The following is an 18,736-nucleotide window of genomic DNA, read 5'->3' as shown; positions in this document are numbered from 1 at the left end:
CGCTGGTGATTGATCTGATCTCAAATGTAGCTTTATACCTGATAGAAGGTCATTTGAATCTGGCTTGCGGCGTGGGAGAAAAATCCACAATACTTGTATGCGACTTTTCTTGACAGAGTAACAAGTTGAACCGGCGATTGGGTCAGGAATACGTCAAAAGGTGAAATCTGGATGGTCTAGTCCTCCAATTGAACAGGAGCCGGCTAGGTTTAGTGCGACTCAGATAGTGAATGCGCCGATAACACGCAGTCGGGGTGTAGTTAAGTGGGTGCAATGATTGTGTCGGGGCGATAGATGATCGCCCAGGGCCAGAAAAAATGAAAGGCGCTCCCGCGCGCGATGACGTGAGCTGAGGCCCGTTGTACGCGCCATTGTTGGTCTTAGAGCAAGGAGGGAGCGCATCGTGATTTTGTTCAGGAATAACAAATTCACTGATGAATTTCTCTCTGCACCATGTCTATGTTCAGGTGGTGTTGCTTTAATTGTTTTCCGGTGATAACAATGCCTGGCAGATTAAAGCGGCATGAGGCTAGTCCACAAGCGAGAAGAAAGCGCGATGAGGATTGCGGAGAAAGAGTTCGACCTCCGAGCCGAGGCTCTCGTTCTTGACTATTAGCTGATGTGCTTTGTTTCCCCTCCATGATTTCCTTCCCTTCTTTCCTTTAGTCCGGTTGCTAAAATATATGCTTCTGCCTCATCTTGTGCAGCAGCACTCGGAGCTCAGATGAAGTGAGATCGACATGGCGTCCTTGTTAAAAAGAAGCCTCCTGCGATCTCCTCGCATTGCAACAGCTCTCACCCCCGCACTCCGCCGCAGCTACGCAAAGACACCAATTCTATGGCAGGAAAAGAAGGAGGAAGCCGAGATCTCAGCAGGGCATGGACGGTCCCCTGCTCCAGTGAATCCTTCCGTTCTCATTTCAGAATCTGAGTTCGACCCAGACGACCACCAAGGCGCCGCCTTCGAAGATACTCACCCTGAACGTGACCGCACCACCGTCAATGAAGAAGGTCGGCCGTCAGTCAGACCCTTGCGGATCCCTATCCAAATCCAAGGTAAATGGGTGGATGACATCCAGGCGACACAGGATGCTCTTCTGATCAAGCAACCTGGACGGAGGGAGTTCTCGGTACTCTATCACACGCTGCGCGATGCATGCAAATGCTCGCAGTGCGTGGACCCGTCTACCAAGCAACGCAATTTCCGCACCACCGACATACCCCTTGACATCCAGCCGCGGTCTATCGAGATCAATAACAAGAGAATGGTGGTAGATTGGGACCGGGGAATGGCAAGTGGCGAGAAGATCCACAGATCCCAGTACGACATCGATCATGTTAAACACGGCGTCTTCGCGCCACTCCTGGAGGTTGCTAGCAGCAAGAGACGGTGGCGGAAGATTTGGAACCGTGCGACGATCGAAGAACATGTGTACTGGGTCGATTACGAGGATTTCATGCAGGAAAGTGAAGAATTCGCCTTGGCCCTGCGGAGCCTGGCCGAAACAGGACTCATCTTCGTCAAGAACATCCCGGATTCGCGCGCCGAGGTCGAGAAGATCGCGACGCGGCTCGGTCCCCTCCGCAACACGTTCTACGGCCCGACCTGGGATGTGCGCAACAAGCCCAATGCCGAGAATGTCGCCTACACGAACCAGTTCCTGAACTTCCACATGGACCTGATGTACATGAACGAGCCCCCGGGGTTCCAGCTGCTGCACTGCCTGCGGAACTCGTGCGACGGCGGCGAGTCGCTCTTCGCCGACGCCTTCCACGTGGCGCGGTCCATGTACCATGACCGGCGGCCGTACTGGAAGGCGCTGACGCGGCTGGACCTGACCTACGAGTACAACCACGCGGATCACTTCTACAGCAACACCTGGCCGGTGTTCGAGCAGGAGTTCCCGCTGCCGCGGGAGGGCCTCCGGCGGCGGCTGACCCGCGTCAACTACTCGCCGCCCTTCCAGGCGAGCATCACGGATCGCTACAAGGACCACGGCGAGTACGCTCTGGCCGTGAAGGCGCTGGCGTACTTCGCGGCCAAGCTGGAGGACCCCAAGAATGTCTTCGAGCTGAAACTCGAGCCGGGCCAATGCGTCATCTTCGAGAACCGGCGCGTCGTGCACGCCCGCCGCGCCTTCAACACCGCCCAGGGCGACCGCTGGCTGGCCGGTGCGTACGTCGACGAGGATGCCGTGCTCTCCCGCGTCCGCACTGTGATCCGCAACCGGGCCTTTAGAAATATCTGGAATGAGCGCGACTACAGCCCTATGTTTCCCAGGACGCCAAATCAAGCCCGCCGGAACAAGGATCCTGAAAACTGGATGGCAAACGTTTGGCGAGCGGAGGAGGAGGAGGAGAAGTCGTAGGTCTTGAATGCCTTCATCGCGCCATACTTAAATATGCATGTGTCTCGCCCTGCATGGCTAGATGCCCGAATAAAGCGGATTGCTTGACTTGCAAATTTTCATCTGTCCCTCATAAACAATATATCGCATGACTTCTACGAGAGGACATACACCGCAGATTTTGCTTCCATGTAGAGAATGTAAGACGGACATATTACTTCGAGCGGCACAAAACCAAAGACGGCAAGGCAACGGAAGAAACTGAAACCGGTGGTACAATAATTAAATCTTTTGATTTTTTCTCAATATCCATCGCTAGATCTGAGAGAGAACTTGACAACTAGGAAGTATCTTTGGAATGAAGAAAAATGACGAGGAAAATACAGGGAACCCGAACAAAGCAGACCTATTCTATAATACTCACGCAGCCTTGTTAACCGAGTACGCGGCGAGGAAATCCGGGTCATTCTCAAGTTCTTCCTTAACCTGTAATTGCGAGAGACGTTAGCACGTTTGACTTGCTTAGAAAAAAGAAAGAGGCAAAATGAAAAAGAAAAGAACATACAATATCCAACCCACCGACCAACTCGCCATCCACCCACAGCTGGGGGAAAGTGGGCCAATCGGCGAACTCCTTCAGACCCTGGCGCACGTCCTCATCGGCCAGAATGTTGAAGAACCCGTACTTGACGCTGCGCTCGCGCAGGATCCCGACCAATTGCCGACTGAAACCGCACTGGGGCGCGCTGGGCGTACCCTTCATGAACAGCATGACCGGCGCGGCCTTGACCAGCTCCGCCAGGCGCGCGAACAGGGCCTCCTTTGTCTCCGCCGTCGCCGCCGGCGCAGCTCCGCCTATGGCTCCGTTGGGCGCCTGGGTGGCGGTCGTGGGCGCGGAGGCGTCCTCGCGGGGCACGGCGGTCAATGGCGGGGGGATGGCGGTCTTCTGCTGTTGTTGTTGGGTTTGTTGTGTCGTGTTGCTGCCGGCGCCGGCGTACCGCTCGACGGCATCGCGCACGCGCACGGCTTCACTACCGCTGATGGACTCGAGGATCTGGCCGTCGCGGACGAGGACGACGAAGGGCACGGCGGTGACGTCGTAGTCTTCGGAGATGTCGGGCAGCTCCTCGGCGTTAACGCTCAGGAAGGCGGTCGTCGGCGGGTTGGTCGCCGGGTATTGCGAGGCCAGGGCCGACAGCACGGCTCGCATCTGCGTGCAGGGCGCCGCCCAGGGGGCGTGGAAGTACAGCACCAGAAGGCAGGTCGGCGGCAGCGAGGAGAGGTAGGTCGGGAACTCGGCCTCCGTGGCTACTTCGATAAGGGCGGACATTGTGGGTTTTTGTTTTTTGGTTTTTGGTTTGGGTTCGATTGCTGGTGGGTTCGAGAGAGGGCAGGAGGGGAGAGGGAAGGATCAAGTAGAAGTCTTGTGTGTGTGGGTGTGACTGTTACGATGGCGTGGGGTGGGGGAGAATATGAGCGAGCGCGGGCGGCGGGCGAGGTCGGCGGCGGCGGCGGCGGGGGGAGGGAGGGGGACCTTCAGAGGGGTGTGTGTGTCGAGAGTGCTGCACTGGATGAGAGGAGAAGTTGTTTGCTTTTGAATTTGCTTCGTATAACAGGCTGTGATACTCAATCTGGTGAGTATATTGAGTAGGAAGGATGGGAAAGAGAATAGGTGACCAAGGTAGCAAAGACAATAAGAAAGCACCAGGTACTATGAATGGAACAATCGAGGGAAGAAGAGGGAAAGGATGATCGATGGCGAAATTTTGGCCGCTTATCAGATCGAACCATGTTTTGTAATACAGCTACAATGTAAATTATTCCCCCCCTCCCTCCTCCTCCTCCTCCTCCTCCTCCTCCTCCACCCATCTTGCGATCTTCGGCGCTCTACGGCGGGTTTAATTGGTGGGAACCGAGGAAAGAAAGCTTTAGGATGAGTAATCACTTTGCCCTCGGGATGGACTCTTATCGGAAATTGATCTATTCATTGAACTGCATATGTTCTCGGAGGCCTTGCTCAAAGGTCATTCGTAACCATGTAATTAGCTACTTCGAAACCTATTCTGTAATGGCTCTCGGACCCCGCGCAGGTTCGACCTGCATGTTTTACAGATGCAACCCTCCTGCAGACGCTGCAGCAACCACAACTCATCACCGCCTGCGATACACTATCATCACGTGACCCTGAAATTGATAGGATCTTCACCGCGCGACACCCGAGACTGTCAATTGTCAAGCAAATCACCCCAGTCCTTGCGACATCTTTGCGGCGGTCTAGAAGGCGGTTTCGTGTCTGAACCGGCTCTTGAACTAACTTGCTGGAACCGGTGTAGCTGGGTAAGCTTTCTCAGACACTTCCACCTATTGCCGCTGTCAACCCAGAAATGGCCGGATCCAGAAAGCGCAAGCACGCCGATTGCTCGGACAACGAAAGTCCCGTGAAAACCAACCCAGACACAGGGAACGGCTTCGGAGTCGCCCAGACCCTTGCATCCCTTCAGAGGTCGACATCGGAATCAAACGGCAACAACGAGAACTCTGCGACGCCCGACACCGGGGCCGATAAGGCGCAGAATGGAGCTCAGCGACCGAGCAAGAAGAAGCGAGTGGATGGTGTCAAGACCAAGTACCCCGTCCTCACCTACGTCGAAGGGCGATTACAGTCATCTATTCGGATCGCAGATTTGCAGAGCCTGCTTCTATACTGTTTCGCTGATGGCATTGCACCACAATGGATCTCCATCAAGCACTCCGGCTATGTTCGAAAGATTGTGGTAGTGATGGTACCCGGCCTGGAACTTGGGATGCTGGATGGAACTATACCGCTGGCACAGGATGAGACCGGCGAACAGATGGACCTGGACAAGGATACAGAAACTATGGAGAAACAGGAGGAGGATCCCAAGACGGCGGACTTTGCCCGGTGGAAGCAAGGCCTGCCTCTGGAGGATCGGTCCCACCGGTTCAACCCGCGGCCGTTGACGCGGGAGAGTCTCCCAGAGCCTCTGCAGCCGTTGGCCGATATGTTCCCTCACGCTTGGCCGGTGAAGGCGCCTGGAGACACGAAGTACAACAAAGTGCACTCGCCGCTCCAGGCGATGCTCCTCACGCCACTTCCGAAGAATAAGGAGAGTAACAACACGAAAGGTCCGAAACCGGTCAGGGTCGACAAGAACCAGGCTTCCCAGAGAACGCCAATCACTACGTTTTTCAGTTCCGTCGCAGATCTGCGCGAAAACGACTACGTCCTACATCCGGCTCTCCTGGCCAGCGAGCAAGAGAGGTTGACTTTAGCGGAGAACCGCAAGCGAGCCGGTCAATCTGCAGAGGATGGATGGGTTGATACCCACGTTGAAAGTCTAGAGGCTGGCCAGGTACCGGAGGCTGAGATCCAGCAGGGAAGCATGACCGCTGGACGGGACGTATTGGCGCTGGATTGCGAAATGTGTATCACGGAGGGAGGCCAGTCCGAACTCACGCGGATTAGCTTGGTCCGCTGGGACGGGGAGGTTGTACTCGACGAACTCGTAAAGCCACAAAAGCCCATTATCGACTACCTCACTCGATTCTCCGGCATCACCAAGGAGAAGCTCGACCCCGTCACCACCACCCTCGCCGACATTCAGCAGAAGCTTCTCACCATCCTCACTCCCCGAGCCATCCTCGTCGGCCACTCCCTCAACTCCGATATGAACGCCCTCAAGATGACCCATCCCTTCATCGTCGACACCACCTTCATTTACCCCCACCCACGCGGCCCGCCCCTCAAATGCAGCCTGAAGTGGCTCACTCAAAAATACATGGGCAAGGAGATTCAAAAGGGCCAAACCGGCCACGACTCCATCGAAGACGCCCGCGCCGTGCTCGAGCTCGTCAAGCAGAAGTGCGAGAAGGGCGAGCGCTGGGGCACAGGCGACAACTCCAATGAAAGCATCTTTAAACGTCTTGGCCGCTCCACCCGGCCTGGCAAGCACACTCCCTCAACCAACAACAACAACACGACCAATAATACCCCTGAAGGCCGCACCGGCGCCGTCGTCGACTGGGGCAACCCTGAGCGCGGCTTCGGTGCTCAGGCCACCGTCGCAATCGGCTGTGTTGACGACAACGACGTCGTCAACGGCATCGCCTCCGCCGTCAACGGCGACGACACCCACCCTTCCATCCCCGGCGGCGGTGTAGACTTCACCTGGGCGCGCCTGCGCGAACTCGAACTTCACCGTGGCTTCTGCAACCGTCTACCCGACCCCAACAACGCCAACGAATCGACGGCCGTAGTTCCTGCCGCCGAGGAAACTACAGCAACAACAACAGCAACGTCCGGTGATGCCGCTCCTACCGCAGCAGCAGCAGCCACAAGCACGGCGTTACCCTCTGAGGAGAAAACAAAAGAAGAGCGCCCAGCAACGACGCCGCAATTATCGGACGTGGCCAGCCGGACGGTCGCGAATATCCAGCGCATCTACGACGCCCTCCCGCCCTGTACCTTGTTCATGGTCTACTCGGGCACCGGGGACCCGCGCGAGGTCGCCCGTCTGCAGGCGATGCACAAGCTGTTCCGCGAGGAGTATAATTCCAAGAAGCCGTGGGATGAGCTGAGCGTCAAGTGGACGGATACGGAGGAGCAGGCGCTCAAGAAGGCCTGTGAGCGGGCCCGCGAGGGCTGTGGGTTCATGTGTGTAAAATAATCTCTGTGTATGTGTGTGTGTGTGTTTCCCGGTATTCAGGGCGGTTGGTGCCTTGGGATAGTAAAATGGGGGGTCGGATCTCGAATCCATTATCTACCTACTTTGTAGTAGAACTTCATATATCGAAACCACTTGATTCCTCGGTGGATTACTAAGTGGCTCTACTTTTGGGAGCTTTGCGGTCCGGATTTCATGTATGAATCATAGATACCATCTGATTGTTATCTTGATCAAGGGAGGTAGATTGTAGCTTTGACTTCACACGGAAGAATGAAATATTATTTGGGGGGGTGTTTTGTTATTCGAACCAAAGAAGACACAATCTATAACCCGTCCACCGAATTCCCCCACCCACCTATTCACCGATACGCCGGTAAAGAGAAAATGAAGGGACACTTTTCGTGCGCCGAAGAAGACAAAAGAAAAAGCAGGGTAACCTTGGAAGGCCAAGCTTGTGGGTTCTTAAAAGGACAGGAGGGGTTGAATCGGAGAATGTTTTGTTAGCTAAGAGGAGGAGGCAATCTGAGAGAATTCCCGCCTTCACCGATATTTCATCGAGAAGTATCTGTTTCCATGGCCTCCTCGCGTTGCATGGCCAGTCGGACCATGACGTCGCGCGCGGCGGTCTGGGCCTTGCGCTTCTCGCTGGTGTCCGTGGCCTGGACGTCGTTCATGGCAACAGGGGGGTTTTCTTTGCCGGCACTGGGTGGGTTCAACTCGGTTGTGTTGAAGGTTTCGCCATTCACATGGCCGTTGGGGAGTGACTGGCCTGGCGCGGAGAATAGGTTGTTTGCAGACTGCCGTCTTCGGAGGCTCCGAGAGCGTGTCCGGCGAGGTTCTTGGACCGGGGCTGGCACACTGGGGCTGGTGGCGGCGAGAGAAGCCGTTTCCTTGGGGTTATTGGCACCGTTAATGTTGTTGGTGTTTTGTTCGACGAGTGGCGCGGGCTTGGTGTGAGAGAAAATGTCAGGTTTGGTGGTCTGGCTGAATGACTTGCGGGGCCGGCCTGCCTTCCTCGCGCTGGTGGAATTTTTATCAGCCGGTTGAGCCAACCGGGGACGTTTAAGGACTGGCTCCCTTGGCTGCGAGTTCGTAGAAGCTTCCAGGCTTCCGTCCATATTGTGATCGCGGTGTGGTGTTTGATGTCGGGACTGGCTAACTTCGATGCGCAATCGAGCGGACCCCGAGGGGCTTGGTTCGCGGGTCGTCGTATCCGTCGTATGAACCGTTTCTGAATTCCGGAGGGGTGGATCCTTGAGTGGAATCTTGACGGCTGGTATAGTAACTCTACCATCCAGAGCGAAGTCGCCAATACTCTCATCGTCATCGTCATCGTCAAACGAGTCCCCGATCGGCTGGGTTCGACCACTTGGGAACGAGTCGGGCCACGGCCGCTTCCTGCTCCCCTGCAGTAGTCCTGGACTCCGTACTTCCGATAGCATTTCGCCCACAGTCAATATCGGTAGTGAGGGGGGTAGTTGCTCCTGTTGTCTAGCCGACTGTTGTTCCTCCACGTAGCGGTTCTTTAACTTCAACGCTTCAATCTCCAATTTGAGTCGTTCGATCTCCTCGGACTTCGATCGGAGCTCCTTCAACACCGTTGCGATCATCAGGTCCTTGCTAGCAGGGCTGTTCATATCTGGTCCGAAGCGACCGGGGCCGTTCAACTCGATGCGTAGAGCGGTAAATGCATGTTTGAGTTCGAACATGGTATCGTGAAGGTTGCTGACAGAGCTGGAAATATGATCAAGGCTAAGACCTTGGTGTTGAATCTGTTGTTCCACCGAGATCCCATGACTCTCCAGCTCCGTGGATCCAGTCGGGACTAAAGCGCCTGGCTGAAAAAGGGCCCTATCTCGTCGTTGCTCCTGTGGTGGGCATATCAGACGTTCGAGCGCTCCATCTTTAAAGGTAGGTTCGACGGTACGCATGGTCACGATCTCCCTGAATGACACCTTGGAAAGCTTCCAGAAGATGTTTGGACTTAGGAATTGTTGTCAGCCTAACACAAAGAAGACTTAACATCATTCCTTTCTTACCCATTGTCGAGGGCGCACAGCGCACCCAGCTTCTGCTGGCAAAGCTTGCAGGAGACTTCCTGTAGGATGCGACCCCGCAATCTGCTCAACTCCGAGGACTGGGGGATCTGCTTTTTCTCCGAGGAGACAGAAATGCGATGCAGCTCAACACTCAGCCACCCCGCCGCTATGGAGTAGGAGTTCGAAAGCTTCGCCCACTCGTTCTCCAAGGCGGCGAGAGAGCTGGAGCATCGCGAGCACTGGCACAGGATCGCGGGTCGAGTTAGGCGGGACAGATCCATGGTGGCAGACATGATGAGGGAGAAGCGAGGGGGGATGCGTGGCACCCACGCCCTGGGACAATTAGGTAATGGTCGGTTGTGTCGCTGTAGCAAAATTTCGCTTCTCTGAGGAAGGGGGGGGGAGGAGAGGGGGAGGTCGCAAGTTGAGACAGGACGTTCCGAATCCATCAGGGCGCAAACCTGCCTACCCGCGAAGATCCCGAGGTCTCGACTGCTGACTCAGCAACCAACTGGGGACACGTCGGCGGGTCGACCTTTTCCCCTTTGGGACTATCGATAAGGACGGCGCGCGTTTGGCGTGGCGTCATAGGCTGACACCAAGCGTTGTTTACTGTGTTACAGTCTTATTCGTACAATTACAGTCATGAATTATGGAACGGAACCCGACTGGATCCCCTCTGCCTCGGAACGGTGGTATCTTGCTGGTCGGGAAGTTCTGCCCAGCAGATTGGGCACCCCGCATAGGCACTGCGGTCCCCCTCGCTCCTCCCCGGGCCCTCTTCTTCCCTGTCGGCTTCGGGCTTGCTTTGACGGGTTACGGCTTCCGACTTGCTCTTAATTTAACCCCCACCCCTCCTTCTGCTTTACTGTGAGTATAAAAGTCTTGATGAGATACCTCACCCGTCTTTCTCTCCGGAACCCATCCGCTCAGAGACCCTTGGTTTATATCTCACGAATCGCATCTTCCCCTCGATTCGCCATGGCCAGCACATCAACTGTCTCGCATAGCAATGGAAGCAGGCCCAGCACGTGGCAGGGTGCTGGCGCCGCTGAGTTTGATCTCAGAAGTGAGTTCATGGACAACGCTGTGATGCGCGGATTTTACTAAATAAAACAACAAAGGCGATACCATGACCAAGCCTACTCCCGCAATGCTGGAAGCTATCTGCCAGACCACCCTTCTCGACGACGTCTTCGGTGAAGATCCGGTAACAAATGACCTGGAAGCATACGTGGCAGAGCGGACGCAGCATGAACGTGCTTTGCTGGTGATGTCCGGCACTATGGGTAACCAGGTGGCTATCCGCACCCATCTCAAGGAGCCACCCTACTCAGTGCTGTGTGATCACCGTGCACATATCTTCTGCTACGAGGCAGGCGGTGTCAGCTCTTGGACCGGTGCAACTGTCCTCCCGGTTGTTCCCAAAAATGGCACCTACCTTACTCTGGAGGACATCCAGGAGCATGCCGTTCTGAGTGACAATATCCACTATTGTCCAACAAAGTTGATCAGTCTCGAGAACACTCTGGATGGGAGGGTCATGCCGCTTGCAGAAGCTCGAAGAATCACTGATTGGGCGCATCAAAACGGCATCAAGGTGCACCTCGATGGTGCGAGACTATGGGAAGCAGTAGTGTCTGGAGCGGGTAGCTTGCCAGAATACACCACTCTGTTTGATAGCGTAAGTCTGTGCTTCTCCAAAGGCTTGGGTGCTCCTATCGGCAGTATCGTTGTAGGGTCCGCCGATTTCATCAAAAAAGCTCGGTGGTTCCGGAAGACCATTGGGGGTGGGGTGCGTCAAGCGGGAGTACTGGCTGCGGCCGCCCGCGTCGCTGTTGAAGAGACCTTTGGGCCTGACCCTCATGGCAAACAAGGAAAGCTTCTGGAATCCCATCAGACTGCAAAGAAGGTTGCTCAACTTTGGACTGGCCTGGGTGGCAAGCTCGCCCACCCAGTGGAGACCAACATGGTCTGGCTGGACCTCCAAGCGTCTGGACTAGGGCCCAATGACCTTTCGACCATCGCCCAGGAGAAAGGCTTGAAAATGTCGGGGAATCGGATTGTTATTCACTACCGTAAGCCTTTCTCGCTCCTCGTGAATCATTGACATTTCAGGCCATAACCTTAAGCACAGAGGTATCCACGGAGGCTATCGCTCGGCTGGAACAAGTCTTCAACACGGCATTGAGTGGAAAATATCAAGGTAGTACTGATTCGAGTAAGCCGTACGGCACACGATAGATAAAGGCAAATTGTGATGCAAGACAGTGCATATTTTCAATATCATGTACATGTAACTATGAGTAAACTGGATGAGAGCAAATATACCTACCTAGTACTCCGTAGCTACCGGCTTCATCCACGGATCATCTTTGCCAAAGTGGTGTAACTGCCGCCCGCCTCTCAGGCCAGGACTCCAATTGGCCAGGCACCGATTAGCGCACCCGTGGCTTGGGTTGATGCCTGGGGCTTCGGCGGGAGCTCAAAATAACCAAACAACTTGCTGCTAGTGGAGCGGTGCCTCCGAGTCTCCCCCAGCCTTGCCTTCTCTTCGCCTTGCTGCATGTTTCTCCGACGACGCCGCCTGCCGGACAGCCTCTTCTCTCGTCTCTATTGTTGGTTCCGCCTTCGAAGCTGAGACCATCGCAGCAATCTGGACTTGTAGTGAGTGGGTGGCTGGCGGGGAGAGCACGTCAATCGTGTAAGTTCGGTTTTCTTTTTCCCCGTGGAACAATTCTATCGATCGTGAGGCATCTTGGCTAATAATGGTTTGTGGCCGGCTTTAGATATGCTTAGATGAAAGCTCGCATTATCCGATCCATACGGCCCGGTCGACACCGCTCCCTTCACTCCTTGTTTCACTGAGTCAGCTTTGCGCTGCATCGAGGGCTTGAACATACACAACGCGTACGATTGCTCGCCGAAGCTCGAGTCGATCAAGAGCTCAAATACCACACCAGCTTGATCTTGCTTTCTTTGGTGCTAGAGCGCGCGATACATAGTTAATCTGCTTACAGCCGGTGACAACTAACCAGGCAGTATCAACCGTTGTGGACAGACTACCTTGGTTTTCAAGAGCTTGCCCCGGGATAAACAAGACTTAGCACTGTGTGCATAAGGCGCTAGTTCTTGGTTCTCGCGAGGTAAGAGCACTTGGCGCTTTGTATCACGAACCGCACGCATAAAATGGGAAAGTGGATGTTGCAGAGGCTTATACTTGGATGCAGCCGTGCGGATCAGCCGTGTTGGTAATCGCCTTGGTTACGCATATCTTTCCTTGCATTTTCACGACTAATCACGAACACACTACCTTTTCACTCCCAGTCTTTTTCTGTCTATAGCTTCACGTTATCTCTGCCCATATACACGCTTCACAGCTTGAACGCCTGTCTTTATCACTCACTGCAAACGCTTGTCATCATCACAAATGGAGGCAACTCAGGAATCAACCCAGCCGTGTACGGACCCTCGCCGTGCTGGCTACAACAACTCTGGTCTTCTTGAAGATGATGTGACAGACATCATCTGTATCCTACACCCCAACTCGCCTGCAGCGCACGAAGCCGTGGCAGCGACCGCCCGCCAAAGTCCCCAGCACATTCTGCAAAGACACGCATTAGATTATGAATGTTCTGATACTGCTGCTTTGGACTTCGCTCTTCGCCTATCATCCCAAGTACGCGACCCATGTGCCGGTTTCTACTTCGGACGAAACCCAGCCCGCTGCGACCTTTTGCTCACAGCGCAGGGCAATATGGGACGAATCTCTAACACGCACTGTCGTATCTTCTTGACCCAGGACGGCATTCTCATGCTCGAAGATACCTCCACCAATGGTACGATAGTGGACAACTGCCGTCTCCGGAAGACTCAGAAAGAGAAAAGCCGTATGTTAGTCAATGGTTCGGTGATTCAAGTCATGAATGGAGACCACGCTTCAGATGAGGTTCGGTTCATTGTCCGCATGCCCTCCCGGGATGGTTACATGATGCAGTACACCGAAAACATACTACGCTACTTCGAGCGGATCTCAAAGCTTCAACCTCAACAGCCCGGCAAGACTCAGCGCAATCCTCGCGCGACACCCGCACCGGCCTTGCAGTTGTCAGGCTCCAATACCTACGGGATGCACTGGTCTGGAGGATCAACATACAATGTCACCGGCCAGATTGGAAAAGGTGCCTTTGCAACAGTCTATAAGCTCGCGACCAAGCAGCATGGAGCGGTATATGCCGCCAAAGAGCTTGACAAGCGACGATTCATGAAAAACGGTATACTCGACAAGAAAGTTGATAATGAGATGCAAATCATGAGAGACTTAAAACATGTAACGCTTCCTCCTTTCCTTTTCCGCCGCTTCGGATCGTGATAGCTAATGACTTTGGACTCATTCCAGCCTAACATTGTACAATACATAGACCACTACGAACACGAGCGCTGGATCTACATCATCATGGAGTACGTTCCTTGCGGCGAGTTGTCAACCTACTTACAATCGCATGGCAAAATCCAAGAGGACATGGTGAAGCCTATGGCCCGTCAGATTTTGCATGCATTGCAGTATCTGCACGCCCGCAAGATCACACACCGTGACATCAAACCCGACAATATCCTGATTTCCTCTTTCGATCCACTGAGGGTCAAATTGTCAGACTTTGGTCTCTCAAAAGTAGTTCAGGAAGAGACATTCTTAAGGACCTTCTGCGGTACTCTGCTCTATTGTGCCCCTGAGGTTTATCCTGAATATGAGACATACCGGCGCGGGGAGATCAAGAAGCGGCGTAGGTTGGGCGATCCGTAAGTAGAATGATGTCTGCCTCTGTCTTGAAAACGTACTAATGTTCAGACCTCCGAAAACGTCTCCTTACGGTCAATCTGTCGATATGTGGTCGCTGGGCGCCGTCCTTTTCCACTTGCTCGCCGGTGTCCCTCCATTCGCTCCGAGGGGCGATGACAGGGGAGCTCAGATGCTTAGAATCATCATGACCGAGGATGCCGATTACTCCCAGCTTCGTGCAGTGGGAGTCTCAGAAGACGGCATCGACTTTGTTGCTCAGCTCTTGACTCGTGATCCCCATTCTCGACCCAATCAGAAAAAATGTTTCCAGCATCCATGGATCGCAAATATCCCCGATCTTGACCAGTACGGGGACGACGAGGTCAACCCTGACGTCGTCGAGGAGCTTTCAGACATCGGGGAAGATGTGGAGGACGAGCTGGACGCATCCCAGCTTTCGCTCAACGAGAACGCGGTACAAATCCTAGATGAAGAGGGGGACGACCTGGCTCAATCTAAAAAGATTAAACTCGATTACCCCCCTGCCAATATCCATTACCCATCGCTTCCGGAAATTGAAAGCTTCGCGTCCCTTCAGCCAGTGGCACAATCTACCCCGAAACGCCTTTTTGGTGAGATCACGCCGTCAGTCCTCCACAGTTCCCACGCGTTGGGGGAGAATGTGGAAGCGTTCGAGGGCGATGATTACAGCATCCATGACTTTGTGTCTTCAACTGGTGAGTCGATGATAAGCGACGGCAACAGCCTATTTTCTATCCTCTCCCTCCCGGAAAACCCCATTGCCGGATCTGCACCTAGCTTGATGGGAGCTGAGAAACTTATTGGGCAGCTGAACGTGAACTCACGCGACCCTGGCACATCGAGTCCCATTCCCCAGGGCGCCGAGGCACAGGAACCGCCAACTAAAGCGAACATAGGCGACCCGGTCAAGCAACCTTCGAGCACGAAACAGCGGACCAATGTTGTTGATGAGACCCCCAAGCCTTCGGCCATATTCAGTCGACGGATAGAGCTGCCCATGCCTGATACTGCCAGTGATAGTTCAAGTCCGGAGCCTTTCTCCAAGCAAAAGACCCAAGAGCCTGAAGATCAAAGCGGTGAAGTGGAAATCTTCAGTATCGAACTGGCCAATACCATCGATGCCAAAACAGGGAAGCAGCTTCCTGATATGAGCAAGAGACCAGAACCTCCGGAACCGCCCGCAGAACCTGATCCTGAACCAGATGAGGTGCCACTTCAAATTCCGCAACCTATGCCTCAACGGAAAGAGCCTCGACTTCTCCTTGGCAAGTTGAGTACCCTGCCCGGATCGGTATTCGACCTCACCCTTTGCTTGGAAAGCCGGATGACTTCATGGGGTCGGGGGCCCCAAGCAACTATCTGTTATCCCGACCCGATGGACACACGGGTTCCTGCATATGCCTTGGAGGTCACCTTCTGGGCGCCAGCCATCGAAGCCAAAATCGCCGAAGGCAAAGACTGGCTAACTGTCCCGGGGGTAATGGCCATTCTGTCCACCAAAACACGCAAATGTATCTGGGTAAATGGCACTGAGCTGCGACGTGGGCCTGAAGGGGACAAGAACAATCGGGAGGGGTTCCACTTTGGCAAGCTTTACACCGGCGACGTCATTACTATTTGGCAACATCGAAACAAGTCATTGAAGTTCGAATGCGAGTTTTATCATGGAGACAGCGCGCGTCGACGACCCGAAACCGAGAAGGGGTTCACAGTGCGCAAAGTGCTGATGCCCAAGGAGAAAGCTGCTAACCAAATTCCGGTACTTACAGAGTATGGAAAGAAGTGAGAGGGTTCTTGCTTGGCCGAGTCGGACAGAAACCAAGGTGAGCCAAATGGGCTTGTCAAATAGGAACATGGGTGTTTTATATAATCGTTTTTGGAAAGCTGGGACTTATTTTTGGGTTGGGATTTGTGCTGAATTCAGGAAAACTGGGACGGGTTACTGTTTGATCGCCCATGAAACGGAACTACGATTGAATGTTGAAGATGAAAAGCCAGACGACATACACCCCCTGTGAGATCATTTACGCTGTTGTATACTTACTGCATATGCTGAGAACATTTACATCTTATGGTAATTTTCCTATTCTCGTGGTGAGACGAAAAGTGTCGAGGTGGTTGTCATGTAGTCTACAGTATCAGCTGAGACGATAGAGTACTGTACTGGGCTGTACATACTCAGTTCGGGCCGAGTGACCCTGAGACGAACTCCCAACCCATTGGGTTAGTCTTGGAGATTAGTGTGGTGGAGCCCCTACTTTTTAGCCCGACTTAGCTTCAATTGCACTATCAATCGTCTTCAAGTTCTCCATCATCATTAATATCGGGGTTGTACTCAGTATGAGCACACGAACTCAATCAACCGATACATTCGAACCATGAGGCTCCTTCCTGATCATCCCTACTGTGGCAGATATGAGACAGTGTTATGGATGGATCGGTCCAGCTACTGCCGCACCCGGAAGAATGCCAGGCAGAACAGCCAGACAAAAAGTCCTTCGCTGTGGTCCAAGCGAGGGGGCGGGGCTCTTCCCCATTGAAGGTTGATTGCTTTTAATTTCCTTTGGTAACAGTCTTTCATCTCCTTTTCTCTAACCCCCACCAACCACCGATTGCAAATCCCCCAATCCTAATCTTGTCTGAGAATCGGCTGCTCATTGTGTTCGTGTCACCAGAATTGTTTTGTACAGCCCAAGTATCTGCACTTTTCATGAACAATGGCCATGTCCCACCGAAAGTAGAGGCGCGCGCGCGCGCGCGGAAGGGTAGAATTCGGCTCTACACAGTACTACCTACATTCCCGGTGACTGTCGACCTCATGGCCGTAGCTCTGTCCGTCCCTAAACCGCTTGAACTCACGGTGTGGTTCTGCTGGGGCCACCCCTAGCGTGTGCCCTTGGAAATGAACCGTTGCGAGTGACAAGTGGCCATCCACTCCCTCGAGTTCGACGGAAACGGGCAGGCCCGTTCACGGATGGGTTTCTGTGCCTGTTCCTGTCTCCCATTCCTTTTCCGTCCACCAGTTAATTTTACTTTTAATTTTCTTCTCAAATGGCTTGGTTGTTGTTATCTAGTAGCCTCCATGTCGACCATATCTCTCCCTCACGGCGCTCCGGGTCCTTTTTTTCTCTCTCTGTTCCTCGTTCTTCAGCCCTTCTGTCCATGAGTCGGTATCCCTCTCCCAACGCGCTCGTCTCCTCCGACAGTTGCGCCGACTACCTGTTCGTTAACACCTCAGCTTGAGTGGCCGTTGTGTTCGCTTGGAATTGCCACTTTTCTCGTCTCGTTCGGCCCCGACACCCCGCCCATGTCGTTCTCCCGGTCACCATCTCCCCACCCGCCGGGGGTGGGAGGATGGTCCAGCCCCGGATTCACACACGGCAGTGGCACATCCACGCCTCACAGTGGCTTGCTCTCTCCGACCGCCCTAGGCCCGAGTGGGATCTCATGGGCCGTCGCCAAAGCCAAGAGCGACGAGGTGCGAGGCTATCCATCCTTCGCAACCAAGAACAACGGATTCTTCTCGCGGTCGAGGCGTCAGTTGTCTGCGACGCTGCCGCGCTTTCGCCTAGGATCAGGATCCCCGAGTGGCTACGTTGATAAGGACGAATTCGGGCGTGGGTACCCGTCCACTAGTTCCGGTGACGGCTGGCGCTCCTGGGGATTTGGCAGGGCGGTGTTTCGACGTAGGCGTTCGCGGCTGTTACTGGTTCTGGTCGCTTTCGCGCTCGGATATGTCTTTCTGTGGACACGTACGTAGGGACAGATGTCGTTTGCGCGCGCAACACACGATTCACTGACCCATTGTTACAGGGATCATTGAGGCCTACCGACGGTCATCATTGGGTGGTGGGCGCAAGTTCGTCATTATCCTAGAGTCGAATATCGAAGGAGGAGTGATGGAGTGGAAGGGCGCGCGGGAATGGGCGATCGAGCGCAACAGCATTGGGAACAAGGATCACTACGCCAAGCGTTGGGGGTACGAGCTAGAGACGGTCAACATGCTGGCCAAGAAGCGCTATTCACATGAATGGCGCGAAAACTGGGAGAAGGTTGACATCATTCGGGAAGCCATGCGCAAATACCCCGATGCGGAGTGGTAAGTCATGTTGTACTAGCCAAGGGAAAGAGGGAGTGCGTGATGGCTAATCCTGCTGTTGTAGGTTCTGGTGGTTGGACCTGAACACCTGGATCATGGAGTACTCGTACTCCCTGCAGGACCATATATTCCACCGGCTTGACGAAATTGCTTATCGCGATATCAACGTCTATAACCCACTTGGTATCAGTCATCCTCTCAACGAGCCCTACTTGGATCAGGTTTCTCTCTCTCCCAGCGGGGATAACGATACGTCCTCGATCAATTTTCTTCTGTCGCAAGACTGCGGCGGGTTTAACCTCGGCTCCTTCTTCATTCGACGATCCCTTTGGGCCGATCGATTGCTGGACGCCTGGTGGGACCCCGTGATGTACGAACAGAAGCATATGGAGTGGGAGCACAAGGAGCAGGATGCGCTGGAGTATCTCTACACCAACCAGCCGTGGGTCCGCAGCGGGGTGGGCTTCCTTCCGCAGCGGCACATCAACTCCTTCCCTCCTGGCGCTTGCGGCGACGGGGGTGATCCAAAGGTTCATTATGACGAGGGAGATTTCCTGGTCAATATGGCAGGCTGTAACTTTGGCCGGGACTGTTGGGGTGAGATGTACCAGTATCGCGAGTACAGCAAACAGTTGAATCGTCCCCCATGGGAGCGGGTCAAGGAACGGCTGAACGAGCTCCGCGACAAGCTCTTTCCTCGCATAGAAGAGGAGACGCAATGATAGGTGTTTACGACGGGT

General features: G+C 54.1%; 7 protein-coding genes across 7 annotated transcripts; 5 read left to right on the top strand and 2 right to left on the bottom strand.

The window, feature by feature from the left end:
- Positions 1 to 599: 599 nt before the first annotated feature.
- Positions 600 to 2,641, top strand: ASPACDRAFT_123649 (putative Gamma-butyrobetaine hydroxylase subfamily). Its single transcript, XM_020196665.1, has one exon. The coding sequence runs from the start codon at positions 741 to 743 to the stop codon at positions 2,367 to 2,369; it is 1,629 nt and encodes a 542-aa protein (XP_020054082.1). The 5' UTR covers positions 600 to 740; the 3' UTR covers positions 2,370 to 2,641.
- ASPACDRAFT_1890284 (PICOT family protein) lies at positions 2,595 to 4,172 on the bottom strand. Its single transcript, XM_020198573.1, has 2 exons — positions 2,914 to 4,172; positions 2,595 to 2,834 (listed from the first exon to the last, which is right to left on the bottom strand). The coding sequence occupies exons 1-2, from the start codon at positions 3,676 to 3,678 to the stop codon at positions 2,769 to 2,771; spliced, it is 831 nt and encodes a 276-aa protein (XP_020054081.1). The 5' UTR covers positions 3,679 to 4,172; the 3' UTR covers positions 2,595 to 2,768.
- A 560-nt stretch (positions 4,173 to 4,732) lies between these two features.
- Positions 4,733 to 7,036, top strand: ASPACDRAFT_62708 (RNA exonuclease; the record flags this gene model as incomplete). The annotated part of the gene is made up of 1 exon (XM_020203819.1): positions 4,733 to 7,036. The coding sequence occupies one exon, from the start codon at positions 4,733 to 4,735 to the stop codon at positions 7,034 to 7,036; it is 2,304 nt and encodes a 767-aa protein (XP_020054080.1).
- Positions 7,037 to 7,339: 303 nt separating this feature from the next.
- Positions 7,340 to 9,452, bottom strand: ASPACDRAFT_80493 (uncharacterized protein). Its single transcript, XM_020205666.1, has 2 exons — positions 9,076 to 9,452; positions 7,340 to 9,019 (listed from the first exon to the last, which is right to left on the bottom strand). Exons 1-2 carry the CDS (start codon positions 9,366 to 9,368, stop codon positions 7,588 to 7,590), a joined length of 1,725 nt encoding a protein of 574 aa, XP_020054079.1. The 5' UTR covers positions 9,369 to 9,452; the 3' UTR covers positions 7,340 to 7,587.
- A 458-nt stretch (positions 9,453 to 9,910) lies between these two features.
- Positions 9,911 to 11,381, top strand: ASPACDRAFT_80491 (threonine aldolase GLY1). Its single transcript, XM_020205665.1, has 3 exons — positions 9,911 to 10,144; positions 10,200 to 11,153; positions 11,213 to 11,381. The coding sequence occupies exons 1-3, from the start codon at positions 10,057 to 10,059 to the stop codon at positions 11,317 to 11,319; spliced, it is 1,149 nt and encodes a 382-aa protein (XP_020054078.1). The 5' UTR covers positions 9,911 to 10,056; the 3' UTR covers positions 11,320 to 11,381.
- A 1,124-nt stretch (positions 11,382 to 12,505) lies between these two features.
- Positions 12,506 to 15,683, top strand: ASPACDRAFT_53825 (serine/threonine-protein kinase; the record flags this gene model as incomplete). Its single annotated transcript, XM_020202803.1, has 3 exons — positions 12,506 to 13,405; positions 13,475 to 13,875; positions 13,925 to 15,683. The coding sequence occupies 3 exons, from the start codon at positions 12,506 to 12,508 to the stop codon at positions 15,681 to 15,683; spliced, it is 3,060 nt and encodes a 1,019-aa protein (XP_020054077.1).
- Positions 15,684 to 17,204: 1,521 nt separating this feature from the next.
- Positions 17,205 to 18,718, top strand: ASPACDRAFT_62704 (putative alpha-1,6-mannosyltransferase subunit; the record flags this gene model as incomplete). The annotated part of the gene is made up of 3 exons (XM_020203818.1): positions 17,205 to 17,649; positions 17,711 to 17,996; positions 18,061 to 18,718. 3 exons carry the CDS (start codon positions 17,205 to 17,207, stop codon positions 18,716 to 18,718), a joined length of 1,389 nt encoding a protein of 462 aa, XP_020054076.1.
- Positions 18,719 to 18,736: the final 18 nt, after the last annotated feature.

The sequence above is a fragment of the Aspergillus aculeatus genome (genome assembly GCF_001890905.1).
Source record: "Aspergillus aculeatus ATCC 16872 unplaced genomic scaffold ASPACscaffold_13, whole genome shotgun sequence".
Lineage (NCBI taxonomy): Eukaryota > Fungi > Ascomycota > Eurotiomycetes > Eurotiales > Aspergillaceae > Aspergillus > Aspergillus aculeatus.
Note: the sequence above shows the minus strand (reverse complement) of the source record. Positions and strands in the feature narration are given on the sequence as shown.

Coding starts and splice junctions, on each gene's coding strand:
- ASPACDRAFT_123649 (XM_020196665.1), top strand. CDS start 741: ATGGCGTCCTTGTTAAAAAGAAGCCTCCTGCGATCTCCTCGCATTGCA.
- ASPACDRAFT_1890284 (XM_020198573.1), bottom strand. CDS start 3,678: ATGTCCGCCCTTATCGAAGTAGCCACGGAGGCCGAGTTCCCGACCTAC. Junction 2,835..2,913: donor TGGTCGGTGGGTTGGATATT/GTATGTTCTTTT, acceptor TCGCAATTACAG/GTTAAGGAAGAACTTGAGAA.
- ASPACDRAFT_80493 (XM_020205666.1), bottom strand. CDS start 9,368: ATGTCTGCCACCATGGATCTGTCCCGCCTAACTCGACCCGCGATCCTG. Junction 9,020..9,075: donor CTGTGCGCCCTCGACAATGG/GTAAGAAAGGAA, acceptor ACAATTCCTAAG/TCCAAACATCTTCTGGAAGC.
- ASPACDRAFT_80491 (XM_020205665.1), top strand. CDS start 10,057: ATGGCCAGCACATCAACTGTCTCGCATAGCAATGGAAGCAGGCCCAGC. Junction 10,145..10,199: donor CGCTGAGTTTGATCTCAGAA/GTGAGTTCATGG, acceptor AAAACAACAAAG/GCGATACCATGACCAAGCCT. Junction 11,154..11,212: donor TCGGATTGTTATTCACTACC/GTAAGCCTTTCT, acceptor CCTTAAGCACAG/AGGTATCCACGGAGGCTATC.